Source organism: Pseudophryne corroboree, chromosome 3, assembly GCF_028390025.1.
Source record: "Pseudophryne corroboree isolate aPseCor3 chromosome 3, aPseCor3.hap2, whole genome shotgun sequence".
Classification (NCBI taxonomy): Eukaryota; Metazoa; Chordata; class Amphibia; order Anura; family Myobatrachidae; genus Pseudophryne; species Pseudophryne corroboree.
This window is the reverse complement of record NC_086446.1, coordinates 803,655,090-803,669,931: the sequence shown is the minus strand read 5'-3', so window position 1 is coordinate 803,669,931 and position 14,842 is coordinate 803,655,090. Positions and strand designations below refer to the sequence as shown.

The 14,842-nt window shown below is 47.0% G+C and overlaps 1 protein-coding gene across 2 annotated transcripts in view; it reads left to right on the top strand.

The window, feature by feature from the left end:
• The window catches only part of LOC135056914 (alpha-2-macroglobulin-like protein 1), a 416,894-nt gene that overhangs the window by 234,632 nt on the left and 167,420 nt on the right, over window positions 1-14,842 (top strand). For both annotated transcript variants that reach the window (XM_063962689.1, XM_063962688.1), the window contains exons 14-17: window positions 4,923-4,986; window positions 5,082-5,224; window positions 6,706-6,855; window positions 7,654-7,827. In XM_063962689.1, coding sequence (XP_063818759.1) covers window positions 4,923-4,986; window positions 5,082-5,224; window positions 6,706-6,855; window positions 7,654-7,827 — 531 coding nt within the window. The remainder of the gene's footprint in view (window positions 1-4,922; window positions 4,987-5,081; window positions 5,225-6,705; window positions 6,856-7,653; window positions 7,828-14,842) is intronic.

Sequence of the window (14,842 nt, the reverse complement as noted above, 5' to 3'; positions counted from 1 at the left end):
ACAGGGTACACTCCTAACTCTACCTCTGGCTTCAGAGGATACTGAGGACTTTTTGGAGCTATCCTACCATCTTTTACTTGTACTACTACTGGAGTTACATTCGCCATCAATCCAGTGTCTTGTCCATCTTTGGTCCAAAGGGAACCCGGTATTTGTGAGATCATTTCCTCTACCTTTGATGGACGCTTGTCTATAACAGTAGAATGCGACATTAGCCTTTGAGGGGTGTCTAATATATCTTGCACTTCTTGAGCGTGGTTCTCAGGTATATCCAAGAAGACACCCTCAGGAGTAAAGTATATGACACACCGCATTTTACACATTAAATCCCTGCCGAGTAGATTAGTCGGAGCCGATGCAGCCAGCAGAAAAGAATGTTTGGTTTGCAAGGGCCCTATCGTAATCTCTGCAGGTCTACTCAAAGGGTATTATTGCACCGTTCCTGTTACTCCCATTGCTCAAATCATTTTTCCTGTGGTTTTTATACCTGATGTGGAATTCAACACTGACCTGGCCGCCCCTGTATCTACAAGAAATGGTAATGGTACACCAGCTACATCAACCGTGACCTCAGGTTCACTACCAAGGCTAGCAATCAATTTCACTGGCTGCAGACTACAGGTGTGGCCCAACCCCTATTGTGTATGGGTACCCTCTCGCAGCGCATTGGCAGCTACAATATGTGTGGGGGGTAGCTGTGGTTTTTCGGAGGCCTGCCAGTCCCTCCTTGGTGGGTACCTACTTGTTTCCCCTCTATGTGGCTCATAATCTCTTCTATATGGTCCCTGATCCCAATTATGTGAATTGTAGTGTGGTTCGTATTCTGGTCTAGGGGGTCGGTATACGTTGTGTGTACCTTTATTCCTACAATCCTTTGCAAAATGTCCTTCCTTCTGACAATTATAACATTTTACTACACGTGGCATACCATCAGGGGTCTGGGGTTTTGGCTGATGTGGTTTTGTTGTAAGAGTATTTATACTCACTGTCATCAGCTTATCCCCCTGAGACTCCCTGTGCTTACTGATGTTCCAGTCGTGCTCGATAGCGGACTCTCTCAATGCAGCCACCGAGATACCTCTCCAGTTAGGTAGAGAGGTTTGTACCCTTTTCTTAATGCCTCCTTCAACCCGTCCATTAATACAGTAACAGCTACCTCCCTGTGATGTGCATTATCTTTAATGTCCTCGATCCCAGTGTATCTAGCCATTTCCTGCAGTGCTCGATGGAAATATTCGGATGCCATTTCACCTTCCTTTTGTCTTATGTAGAAAATTTTATTCCATTTGACAACAGTAGGGAAATACACTCCTAGTTGCAGATTGATTTGCTTTACGTTCTCCTGATTGTATTCATCAGTGAGAGGTACGTCTGCATCTAACTTACTGTCTGCTATGAATTTCGTGGTGTCAATATTTGAGGGTAAACACACTCAGAGCACTGTTCGCCAATCTTTATTTGTAGGCTCATGGGCGTTACCTAATTCTTTAATGAATCTCTGGCATCCGACTAGATCTTTCCTGGGATCGGGAAATTCAGACATAATTGACCTTAACTCTGCCCGGGACCAGGGACAATGCATGGCAATGTTCCTGATGGCAGTTACTCCCTGAGCGTCAGTTCTCCCGTTGGGAACTGCAATCACCCTGACAGGATTTAGTTCAATTACGTCCTTCTGGTTTGATTCTACAATGTGGGGAGCTATTGTTTCTGCATAGTGTATGGTACCGTACTTACCTGTGGACACGACCTCACTTATCCCTCCGCTAGGGGGCCTTGCTACAACTCTTGATAGTTGGGCCGTGCCCACTTGAGTATCTTGTATGGTGGCTGCTAGAGAGAGTGCCGATATCGTGCTGGGATCATCTTCCTGCTCACAATCCTGAGGAAAATTTTAAATGGGATACAGCTGGCAAGGGTTAGCGTTAGTATATTTATCATTTATCAATCGCCATTGTTTTCCCGCTAGGTTTGGAACCTGCTGCGCGAGCTAATTCCCTTTGCACATCCCCCTCTTGCTGCCATAAGTTTAAACAATCTGTATGTCTAATTCTTTGTTTTCTGGATTTTAGCAGATATATCCTTATCCTTAAATTCTGCAGTACCTCTGGTTCAAAGCTGCCCACCTAAGGGAATGATACCCTATCTTTGTCAGTCATACGTAACCATTCATTGCAAAAAGCATCCGTGTGTGAACCATACTTTTCACACATAATAAACCTTGCTGACCCTCTCGGTCGCAATTCTGACCTTTTCGGTCCCACTTCTTCAGCCTGAACCCTAGCTACCAAACGTCCACTGCTTGTGCAATTGGATCCCATCGCGGACTTTTTGCCAATAAACACAATCCCCAATGCACACCGCAGATAGACGGTGAAAGACACCTAGCGCTTTCACTCCCTCCTTCTCTGCTGAGTACCACGACTCACTCCAATAGTGAACACCGCATACCCAGTGAGGCCCTATTGGTTTATATTTACTGGAAGTGTTAGGAGTGACTTACCTTTTCCAGTAAATATCCGCCGCTGGAGATTTTCCTGAGAGAGACCAGCGAAAACTCCCTATACACTTTTTATACACAAATCACGCTTGCGTATGCTCTATACAGCGCTAATGATACCACGATTTTACGCAAAAGCTCGTAAAAGGGGTATCAAGTTGCGCTATGTATTGCACCCACAAATGCACGGTCCAATCGCACAGCGTATAGGTACTTGTTACCTATCTGCCGTACAACCACTGGTCAATTTACAAACTGTGACCCTTAGCTCGGAGCGTAACAAAAAAACCTTTATACTTCAATACTACACATTGCACAATTCCCTATTACGCTCCTCTGCAAATCTCCTCACGATTTGCGTATTAAACCTTATACTAACGTGAGTCAGCCGCCTCACGCCACCAAGCCTCCACTTACTTGATGTACCACACTACGGGATCCCGAATTCCCTGGGTTCAATATCCACTCACTCCTACGTTCGCTCACTCAAATACACTTTGGTTTTCCTGTACAGAAAATTTCAATTCATACAGATAGGCAGCTTTACCCCAGAGGCAATACAGCTTAAACAAAAGTTTTAGTCTTATGGCAACAATGTGAGAGGGTATGCAAAGTATGGGTGTCTTTTGTGTACGCTTTTTGGCGCCAACATTTTTTCACAGACTTTTAAATAGCTTTTTTCCTGTTGTTTTACGGGTTCTACCAGCACCTCTGCAAACCACACAGAGCAGACGCCATCTAATCAGCACACAAGTAGGGTTTTCAGTGTATCCATCGACCACGAAAAGGTTACGTAGGATACTTTCTGTCCACCCTTTTGCTGATAGATTAAGTCTGCTATGACCTGTTAGGCTATGAGTATGTGAAAATCGGATGAGCCCCCAATTGTAAATGCTGATTTACATACAGGCCATGAAAGCAATACTTTAAAAAGACATTTCATACACTTTAAATGAAGCCGCTGCGGCCGCTATACTTAATCCACAACCTACGTACTTATTACACCATTAGTGTACAGAGTCCCGTACCGTGTACGGACTTTGCGTACAAACGCCGCGCTGACTGTACAAAGTACACGCAGTGCGTACACACCCAAAGATACACCGTGAACCCTTAACAGCTATGCATGCGATAGTGATACACTTTAGACCTTAGCAGGGAAAGGAAAACACGACACCAGATTGTATTTAAACTGCTGGGTTCCGACACCACAACATATTATTACTGAAAGGGGGATACAATAACAAAGCAATACAATACAAGAGAATAATGGCTACAGTCAATGGTACATACTTGTTTGGATTTCGCCGCGCTACCCAGTCTGGTCCTCGGTCATCTAGATAGATAACTTTGAGAGTCTTGTGTTACCAGGCCTGCAGCTGGCTCCTTTTATACAATCTTCCAAAACTTAACACAATGGATACTGTAATCTCTTTGTCCATTGGACACAGGGATTGTCATTTACAGTACAGGAGAGGTCATAGGTTGGTTTGAATAGGTGGGCGATGTCTGTTCAAGATGCACTTGTGGGTGGTCTCCTCTGGGTTCCCGCCGCGTACCTAATGTACAGTAATTACAGTTTATATCTATATTCTGCTCCTGCACATAACTATTCGCAGGAACGTGCGATCTTCTGCAAACCAACACCGGAATATTACCCTTAAAATACCCTACAGCTGGATACCAAACACCACCTTATAACCTTGTTCTGTCCCCTCCTATCCTGTAAAGGTGAATCCCTTTGTTCTGATACCATTTAAACTGTTGTAACTTGCTGATGTGGTGCGGGGAGACTATGTGTACATTGTGCACTATTTGGATTAAATATGTGATGTGTTTTGATGGCTTTTCCATGCATTCACAAACTCTACCGTAAATACCCATACCACGCGCTAATGCGCAGGACCGCGGGAGCGACCATACGCAAATTGCGAATATGCGCACGCACAGCAGAACAAGTACACGCATGGAGGCCATCTGTGTGTAGTTTGTACGTGATGTGTGTACTGCAATATTTTTCAACTTTGACAGTTCAGAATTCTGGAGAACCAAACTGCACATCTTTAGTCTGAATAGGCTCTTTATTGGGCAAGGGCATGGGATTGTACTGCTCCTCAGTAGGTGCTTCTTCAGGGGTCTCATTGTCCATGATGGTGGGTGCTCTGACACCCTCAGTCAGTATCAGGTGAGGTGGAGATGTTGGTTCACACACCCCTAGGAGATGGCGCTCATAGTACATGTCCCTTATCTACAGCATGACGCAGCACAGGTCTGATAATACAACATGGAAGGAAAGGACGTGGCAATGCCTAATGAGAAGCCTCCTATAATTGATATTGATAATTATATTAATGTTCTGGGTTCCGTTTTTCCATACCTCTGCTGGATCATCTCACTCACTGCCCCCCGCTCTGTCTTTCAGGTGCTGGTTAATAATAAGATCACCCTTGGAGGCCAGAAGACAGTGAGAGGAATAAATATGGACTGTACGTTCTCCCCCGTGATCTGGGATGTGGTGATGGGTCTCCTGGATATCATCACTTTAATATTCATTATTCTTCTGTTTCCTCCCACGATTCAGCCCTCTCAGGCTCCGTGGACTTCTCCATCCCAGTCCGTGACATTTCCCCATCTGGAAAGCTGCTGGTTTTCACCGTGTCTCAGGATGGTGGAGTCGCCGCAGACACCATAACCGTCAAAGTGACACCGTGCCTGAAGCATGCGGTCAGTATCCTCACACCATGTACTATACCGAGGGCAGAATCAGGGCAAACGGACGTCTGACTGAGCGGCTTTACTGTGTGCTCCTGTGGATGTCCTATGTCCAGATGTATCTTACCGGGGGGAGATACGTGTCATTATTCATGCTCTTACCATGGCTGAACATAATATATAATATTTATAGGGGATAAGCAGAGTACAAGAGGGGTGCGGCTTGTGATATGACGGGGATGATGGCCAAACCTGTAATGATGACACCCAGTAGTGTTCCCCCCCGGGGCAGCACCCTGATATACAGTAGTGTAGAACAATACGTACAAATACAGATGCATCCTCAATCACTCGCTAAAGGACAGAAATTGGCGTAGATACAGCTTCCAAGGCGCCCCACATGGCGATATTCAGCGTGACTTGAAGATGATACAGTCGGTCTATCAGTATCCTATCAGACATAACATAGTGTCATTTATTGATGAGCTCAGCAATAGTCTATAACTTCTAAGGTAAATACGAGTGTGTGCAGTGTAGAACGTGACGGTTGTCTTATGGGACCTCGCGCCTCTGGTGAATGCAGTGTGCACAGTTCACTTAACATTGGATATTGGGAAGATTTCACTGTCTTTTTGTTAATCTCTAAAAATTAAAACAATAAAATGTATGACAGATGGAGTTTACAGACTCATTTAATTGCAGACAGTGTTGGCTATTTGAGTCTTCTGTACCATTGTGTGATGTTTGACACAATAAACAATGCTACATGTATTATTATTAGGGTGTTTAATTAGTTCTCTAGTTTTATTTAATATTTGAAATATTTTGTCCAATTGTTTTAGTTTTTCATTTCATTGTTATAGAATGTATTTCATATGGGTTTTGTTCATTTGTTTATTTGGAACATTTTTGTTAATTGACGTAATTCTGTGCAAGGTAAATACTGTGACTGGTTCTGTTAAAGGGATGTAATGGTAGATTGTAAATACAGGTTGAGTATCCCTTATCCAAAATGCTTGGGACCAGAAGTATTTTGGATATGGGATTTTTCCGTATTTTGGAATAATTGCATACCATAATGAGATATCATGGTGATGGGACCCAAGTCTAAGCACAGAATGTATTTATGTTTCTTATACACCTTATACACACAGCCTGATGGTAATTTAATACAATATTTTTAATAACTTTGTGTATTAAACAAGGTTTGTGTACATTGAGCCATCAGAAAACAAAATTTTCACTATCTCACTCTCAATCCAAAAAGTCCGTATTTCGGAATATTCCGTATTTCGGATATTTGGATATGGGATACTCAACCTGTATGAGTAACCTGGACCCTGACTAGAAGGTGGCCAGGAAAGCACTAGATGAGGAGGCCAAACCGTTGCTAATTATTATTTTTTATATATATATATATATATATATATATATATATATTTCTATAACTGTTTGGCGATGTCCCTGTGTCACATTGCCGGGTTCTATTCCAGGTCAGTCTGAAGTTCTCCGAGAGTGAAGCGTTGCCCGGATCAGACGTCAAACTGAGTCTTCAAGCCAACGGCGACTCCATGTGCGCCCTGCGTGTGGTGGACAAGAGTGTGGTGATGATGAAACCTGAGGCCGAGCTGACGGAGAGCAAGGTACCGGCGCACTTTGGACAAAATAGTCCTGATGGTCAGCGAAAGATCTCAGTTTCTTCTCTTCCATCGTTGGCTCCTCTCCTTGTTCCTCTCACTAGCGCCATTACTGGCGCCCATGCCAACTAAAACACATTGGCGCCCAATGAAAACTGTTCTTTAATTTCTGGCTGAATTCTTATGTTGTCACCCAACAAACACACGTTGAATAAACTAAGTTGGGACACGTAGGAGCAGGGCAAAATACCAACACAACAGCAATGAACGCCAGGTGTATAATGTAAGTGACCAGCCAGGGGGAGCGCAAAGGGACAGGTCTACAGTGATGACGCTGTGATCATGTGACACCTTACCTGCACACAGGTGTGCTCCTGTACGCTGCTCATGTGACTTGTGGAGAAAGTTGGTCACTTTAGAGGAAATCTAATATTGATATTGCAAGGGGGTGAATATTAATACAGTGACTTCTTTTCAGGTTTTTGTTAATTTTGACAAATGATTGGATTACTTATTTATTTTTGGCACATTGGCGATTACCTTGCATCGATCAGTGGGAATAAATTGTGATCAGTTCCATCATGGTTCCACGTTGCAAGACAGAGAGATGTGAGAATAGCTTCTCTAGCCTGCAGATGTAAATGATGGCGTTGGGGGGATGAGAAGCATCTGCTGCCCTCCTCTATACAACATGTGCAACGTTACAGATATTATCTGACTGTCATGGTCTTATATTCCCAATGATACAGACAATGTCATCTCCAGCCACGTTTGTTAGTAAATGCCCTCTCTGTTCGGTTACAGATGCAGAACCTGGTGAGGACCAAGCGCACCTATATATCTAATCGCCTGGATAACGCTCTCTGCCGGGAAAAGACGCCGAAGTTTGACAGTGACTCTTTTGAGTTTAGGATTGTGCCCTGGGCATTGCAGAACTTCTATGCGGAGAAGAAGAAGGATATTCAGAGCATCATTCATGTAAGTGAGTGGCCATCTAGTCAGTGACTTGGTGCTGCCTATGTATTATCTGCATTTTCACAATATACATGTTTTTTGATAGTTTTGGTATCTGCAGCAATTAGCCTTCTATTTACCTGGTCCGTGGAAGTTCTCCGCCATTCCCAGGTTGGAGGTCTGTTGTCCTTTATCCAAAAATGCTTCTTTTCTTGCGCTCGGGGGCTGCAGCTAGCGCCATATTCCCGGAGAATGCATTGGGATAAAGGAACCCTTTTATATCCCTCTCCTGTGTGTCTGCTGCATATCCTGATGGCAGCAGAGCACCATAGGCGAGGAGATTACACTAATGCACACACTTTCTAATAAATCTGACAACAATAATGACAGACGGTGTGTATATATTGAAGGTGTATGATCATATTTTTTATATGTACCATGCTCCAGAATGCTTGGTCCTGGTGGGTAATGCTCTCTTTAGGTGGCGTTACCCAACAGAAACCTTTAACCGTGAGGGATCCAATTGGGTACCTACCGACACCTTCTGTAGCACGTGCGTCACTCTGTGCATGCATAGAAGGGCCACCAGGCCCTAAACCCGGAAGTCCTTCTATCGCAAAGGGCAGCTCTCATCCAGACATTCTTGGTACATACTGACATTATTTACACTGCTATGTACACGATAAGTGGTGGGATATACAGCATGGCGGATGCGATGCTCAGTACATCCCACCCATTATGAGGAGTTTGCAAATACTGTGCACGCCAAAATACCCAAGACGCAAAAATCAAGCAACGACTGATTTGAGTGGAAATCAGCAATAGACAAGGAGATGGCATCCCTCAATGTGCACTGTAGATGGAAGACCAAGTCACGGTAAAACCGTCAAGATCAAGTGGATTTTCTGCAAAAAGATGTAGTAGATGGAATGGGATCGCAGTGCTGGAGCAGGAATACCAAACGCCAGGATCCCGAATGTAAGTATGTGGGGCTGCTTAGGGTCAGGCAGCAGTGTGGGGGGAGGTTAGGTTAAGGTGTGTGTGTGGGGGGGTTAGGTTTAGGCTGCAGGGGGTGTAGGGGGGGTAGGTCTAGGCACCTCCAGAGAGGTTTCGGGTAAGACTGCAGGGGGGATGGTTAGGGTCAGGGGGTTGGGGATCAGGGATAACATGCTTACTTAGTAGGTGTCAGGATACTGAGCGTCAGGATGTTGCAGTAGGTATTCTGACCGCCGGTATCCCAATCGCTGGGATACCAATACCATACCGGTGGGCCTACGGTATCACTAGTAATAAAGGTTGTCTTGTTGAAAAAGGCTGCACACAACAATCTGGTGTTGGCTACATTGAAACTTACTCTTCTGTAGCAATGTACAGCACCCTATGTCTGGTAATTACTATATCTGCCTTGTACAACATGCTGCTGTACCATGACTTCAGACTCAGCGTTCATGAATAGAGAAATAACAGAGGAACATTACTATAAGAACATGTGTGAAGAGGAAGACGTCTGTCCCTTACAGACAGCTCCGTCTGGTCTGAAGCAAAGGGCTCACTGTGGATACATAAACTAGATGCAGTAATACAAGACACGGACAATGTGCCTTCAATGACGGATCATTGTCTCTACCACAAGTACACTGAAGAGAAGATTACAAAGTTAAAGAAGAGGACAGAACGACGCCGGATTGTTTGTAAGTATAATTTTTATTTACAGGTACCCCGTGGATTCTACGTGGACAAGGGGACCGAGGGGCTCCGTGTCAACACAGGTAAGTATGTGTGTGTGTAAGTGTGCATGTATGTCAAAGTTGTACTGCCACGGTGTGTGTGTTGTGTATTTTTTGTGGTATTTTTTTGTAGTAGAACTACAGGTACCAGCGGGCCCGTTATTTCCCCGCATGCTGGTACTTGTGGTTCTCCAAGTACCAGCTTGCGGGGGAGGCTTGCTGATACTTGTTGTTCTACTACAAAAAACAATATTCATTCTTTTTACACAAAGGCTATCAGCCTCCCATCCACCGCCCACGGATGGGGGGGACAGCCCCGGGCTTCACCCCTGGCTCTTGGTTTGCTGGAGGGGGGGACCCCTTGATTTAAGGGGTTCCTACTTCTCCAGGGCACCCAGGGCAGGGGTGACTAGTTGGGGGGGGGGTAATGCCACGGGGACAGGGACCAGTATAAAAGTGTCCCCCGGCTGTGGCATTATCTCTCTAGGTAGTGGAGCCCAGTGCTGGTTTAAAAAATACGGGGGACCCTTACGTGTTTTGTCCCCCATATTTTTTGAACCAGGACCGGATGCAGAGCCCGGTGCTGGTTGTTTAAATATGGGGGGACCCTATACATTTTTTCCCCTGTATTTTTTAAACCAGGGCCGGCTCAAGAGCCCAAGGCTGGTTATGCTTAGGAGGGGGGACCCCACGCAATTTTTATTTTTTATTTTTAACAATTTCCACACTTGATATAATGTACACAATGAAGCCGTGCACGGATCTCACTGATCCGGTCGGGATTCACTGTGTTAAGTCCAGCAGTGTTTTACTAATCACTCCCGTAAAACACTGCCCGACAATACGAATCACATCGACATCGGAAAATACAAAAGAAAGACAACTCTGCAGCTTAGTAAATTACATGCACTTTATTCAAAAAGTTGAAAAAAACCATGACGGATACAATTCGAGATTAAACTCCCACCAAATCGACACAAATACGAATCTTAGTAAATATACCCCCAGGTGTCAAGCCGTGTGTTGCCTCTGTCAATCTGTAATAAGTAGGGGTAAGGATGTTAACCACCTATGAACAATTTCCACCTAACACAGGAAAGCCAATAGTCCTGCAGGCCTTGTCACTGTCAAGTCTGACGAGTCCTCTCCTGCCTGGGATTCCTCCGATGCATCCTTGAGTGTAACGCCTACTGTTGCTGGCGCTGCTGTTGTTGCTGCTGGGAGTCGATCGTCATCCCAGAGGGGAAGTCAGAAGGTCACTTGTACTACTTCAACAAAGCAATTGACTGTCCAACAGTCCTTTGTGAGGAAGATGAAATATGACAGCAGTTATCCTTTTGCAAAGCGGATAACTGAGGCCTTGACAGCTATGTTGGTGTTAGACGTGCATACGGTATCCGCCATTAGTGCAGTGGGACTTAGAGAATTGTTTGAGGTATTGTGTCCCTGGTATCAAATCCCATCTAGGTTCCACTTCTCTAGGCAGGCCATACCGAGAATGTACAGAGACGTCAGAAAAAGTGTCCTCAGTGTCCTACAAAATGCAGTTGTACCCACTGTCCACTTAATCACGGACATATGGACAAGTGGAACAGGGTAGACTAAGGTCTATATGACTGTGACAGCCCACTGGGTAGATGTATGGCCTCCCACAGCAACAACAGCAGCGGCACCAGTAGCAGCATCTTGCAAACGCCAACTCGTTCCTAGGCAAGCTACGCTATGTATCACCGCTTTCCATAAGAGGCACACAGCTAACAACCTCTTAAGGAAACTGAGGGACATCATTGCGCAATGGCTTACCCCAATTACACTCTCCTGGGGATTTGTGATATCGGACAACGTCACCATTATTGTGCATGCATTACGTCTGGGCAAATTCCAGCACGTCCCATGTTCTGCACATACAATTAATTTGGTGTTGCAGAATTTTTTGAAAAATTACAGGGGCATGCAGGAGATGCTGTCGGTGGCCCAAAAAATTGCGGGCCACTTTCGGCATTCAGCCACTGCGTGCCTAAGACTGGAGCGCCATTAAACATGCCTGAACCTGCCCTGCCATCAACTGAAGCAAGAGGTGGTAACGAGGTGGAATCCAACACTCTATATGCTACAGAGGATGGAGGAGCAGCAAAAGGCCATTCAAGCCTATACATCTGCCTACGATATAGGCAAAGGAGGGGGAATGCACCTGACTCAAGCACAGTGGAGAATGATTTCCGTCTTGTGCAAGGTTCTCCAACTCTTCGAACTTGCCACACGTGAAGTCAGTTCAGACACTGCCAGCTTGAGTCAGGACATTCCCCTTATTAGGCTTTTGCAGAAGCAGCTGGAGAAATTGAAGGAGGAGCTAAGACGGAGCGATTCCGCAAAGTATGTGGGACTTGTGGATGGAGCCCTTCATTTGCTTTGCCAGGATTCAAGGGTGGTCAATCTGTTGAAATCAGCGCACTACATTTGGCCACTGTGCTCGATCCTAGGTTTAAAGCCTACGTTGTATCTCTCTTTCCGGCAGACACAAGTCTGCAGAGGTTCAAAGACCTGCTGATGAGAAAATTGTCAACTCAAGTGGAACGTGACCTGTCAACAGCACCTCCTTCACTTTCTCCCGCAACTGGGGCTGCGAGGCAAAGGATAAGATTTCCGAGCCCACCCGCTGGCAGTGATGCAGGGCAGTCAGGAGCGAGGGCTAACATCTGGTCCGGACTGAAGGACCTGCCAACGATTACTGACATGTCTACTGTCACTGCATATGATTCTGTCACCATTGAAAGAATGGTGGAGGATTATATGAGTGACAGCATCCAAGTTTGGCTTTATTTTACCTAAGTTGCCCCCCCCCCTCCGAAAGAGTGTTTAGTACAGCCGGTAACCTTGTCAGCGATCGGCGTAGGAGGTTACTTCCACTAAATGTGGAGAAGATGATGTTCATCAAAATGAATTATAAATTCCTCTGGGAAGACCTTTACCAGCAATTGCCTCCAGAAAGTACACAGGGACCTGAGATGGTGGATTCCAGTGGGGACGAATTAATACTCTGTGAGGAGGAGGATGTGCACAGTGAAAGCGGTGAGGAATCGGAGGATGAGGAGGAGGTGGACATCTTGCCTCTGTAGAGCCAGTTTGTGCAAGGAGAGATTGATTGCTTCTTTTTTGGTGGGGGCCCAAACCAACCAGTCATTTCAGCCACAGTCGTGTGGCAGACCCTGACGCTGAAATGATGGGTTCGTTAAAGTGTGCATGTCCTGTTTATACAACATAAGGGTGGGTGGGAGGGCCCAAGGACAATTCCATCTTGCACCTCTTTTTCTTCTTTGCATCATGTGCTGTTTGGGGACTAGTTTTTAAAGTGCCATCCTGTCTGACACTGCCGTACAACTCCAGGGGTACTGCCGTATAAGTCCAGTCCAGTGGTGGTGTCTTGTGCTGCCATAAGTCTAGTGGTGGTGTCCTGTGCTGTATATTATTTACTCCAAATAAAAGGGTTATGGGGGTCATTCTGACCCGATTGCTCGCTGCAGTTTGTCGCAGCGCAGCGATCAGGTCGGAACTGTGCATGCTCCGGCGCTGCAGTTCGCCGGCGCATGGCAGCTTTCATTGCCTAGCGATCGCCTCTGAGACAGAGACGGATGCTGGGCGGGAGGGGGCGGAACGGCGGCGTTAAGCCACCGTTTAGGGGGAGTGGTCCGGCCAACGCATCCGTGGCCGGACCGTTGGGAGGGCGGGTAGTGGCGGCTGCGTGACGTCTCACACATCCGCTGCGGCCAGCGGCTGGCCGGGAGTTACTCCTCAAATACAAAGGCGTCGCCGCTTTGCAATGCTTTTGTATTTGTGCGGGGGGGCCGGCACTGACATGCGGGGCGGACTAGCCCTGTGCTGGGCAGGGCCGGTGCTAGGGTGTTTGGTGCCCTCCTGCAAACAATAAATTTGCGCCCTCCCTCCCTTAACTCATAAAGGGTCAGCGTGCATCACAAAAGTGGGGTGTGGTCTCACATTGAAGGGGTGTGAGCACACAATAGCACCTCACAATAGTACCTCCAATTCAAATTACACCCCACTGTAGCACAATCTTATTCACATTACACTGTATGTAGTCCCTATGATTCATATTACACAACATAGTAGTGTCCCTTATACTTATGTCCAGCATTGCCTGAGGCTACTTTTACGTTTTCTCTTTTCCTCCTCTCTCTCTGTACCCCCTTTCCCATCTATTTTCCATCTCCTCTTTCCTCTTCTGATTCCCACTACTTTGGGAGTTACAGGGAGGGTGAGGGCAGGGATGCTGAGGGTGAGGGCAGGGATGCTGAGGGTGAGGGCAGGGATGCTGAGGGTGAGATACAGGGAGGGTGAGGGCAGTGACGCTGATGGGGAGTAACAGGGAGGCTGAGGGCAGGGACGCTGATGGGGAGTTACAGGGAGGCTGAGGGCAGGGACGCTGATGGGGAGTTACAGGGAGGGTGAGGGCAGGGATGCTGACGGAGTTACAGGGAGGGTGAGGGCAGGGACGCTGATGGGGAGTTACAGGGAGTGTGAGGGCAGGGATGCTGAGGGTGAGATACAGGGAGGGTGAGGGCAGTGACGCTGATGGGGAGTAACAGGGAGGCTGAGGGCAGTGACGCTGATGGGGAGTTACAGGGAGGGTGAGGGCAGTGACGCTGATGGGGAGTTACAGGGAGGCTGAGGGCAGTGACGCTGATGGGGAGTAACAGGGAGGCTGAGGGCAGTGACGCTGATGGGGAGTAACAGGGAGGCTGAGGGCAGTGACGCTGATGGGGAGTAACAGGGAGGCTGAGGGCAGTGACGCTGATGGGGAGTTACAGGGAGGCTGAGGGCAGTGACGCTGATGGGGAGTAACAGGGAGGCTGAGGGCAGTGACGCTGATGGGGAGTTACAGGGAGGCTGAGGGCAGTGACGCTGATGGGGAGTAACAGGGAGGCTGAGGGCAGTGACGCTGATGGGGAGTAACAGGGAAGCTGAGGGCAGTGACGCTGATGGGGAGTTACAGGGAGGCTGAGGGCAGTGACGCTGATGGGGAGTTACAGGGAGGCTGAGGGCAGTGACGCTGATGGGGAGTAACAGGGAGGCTGAGGGCAGTGACGCTGATGGGGAGTAACAGGGAGGCTGAGGGCAGTGACGCTGATGGGGAGTAACAGGGAGGCTGAGGGCAGTGACGCTGATGGGGAGTAACAGGGAGGCTGAGGGCAGTGACGCTGATGGGGAGTTACAGGGAGGCTGAGGGCAGTGACGCTGATGGGGAGTTACAGGGAGGCTGAGGGCAGTGACGCTGATGGGGAGTTACAGGGAGGCTG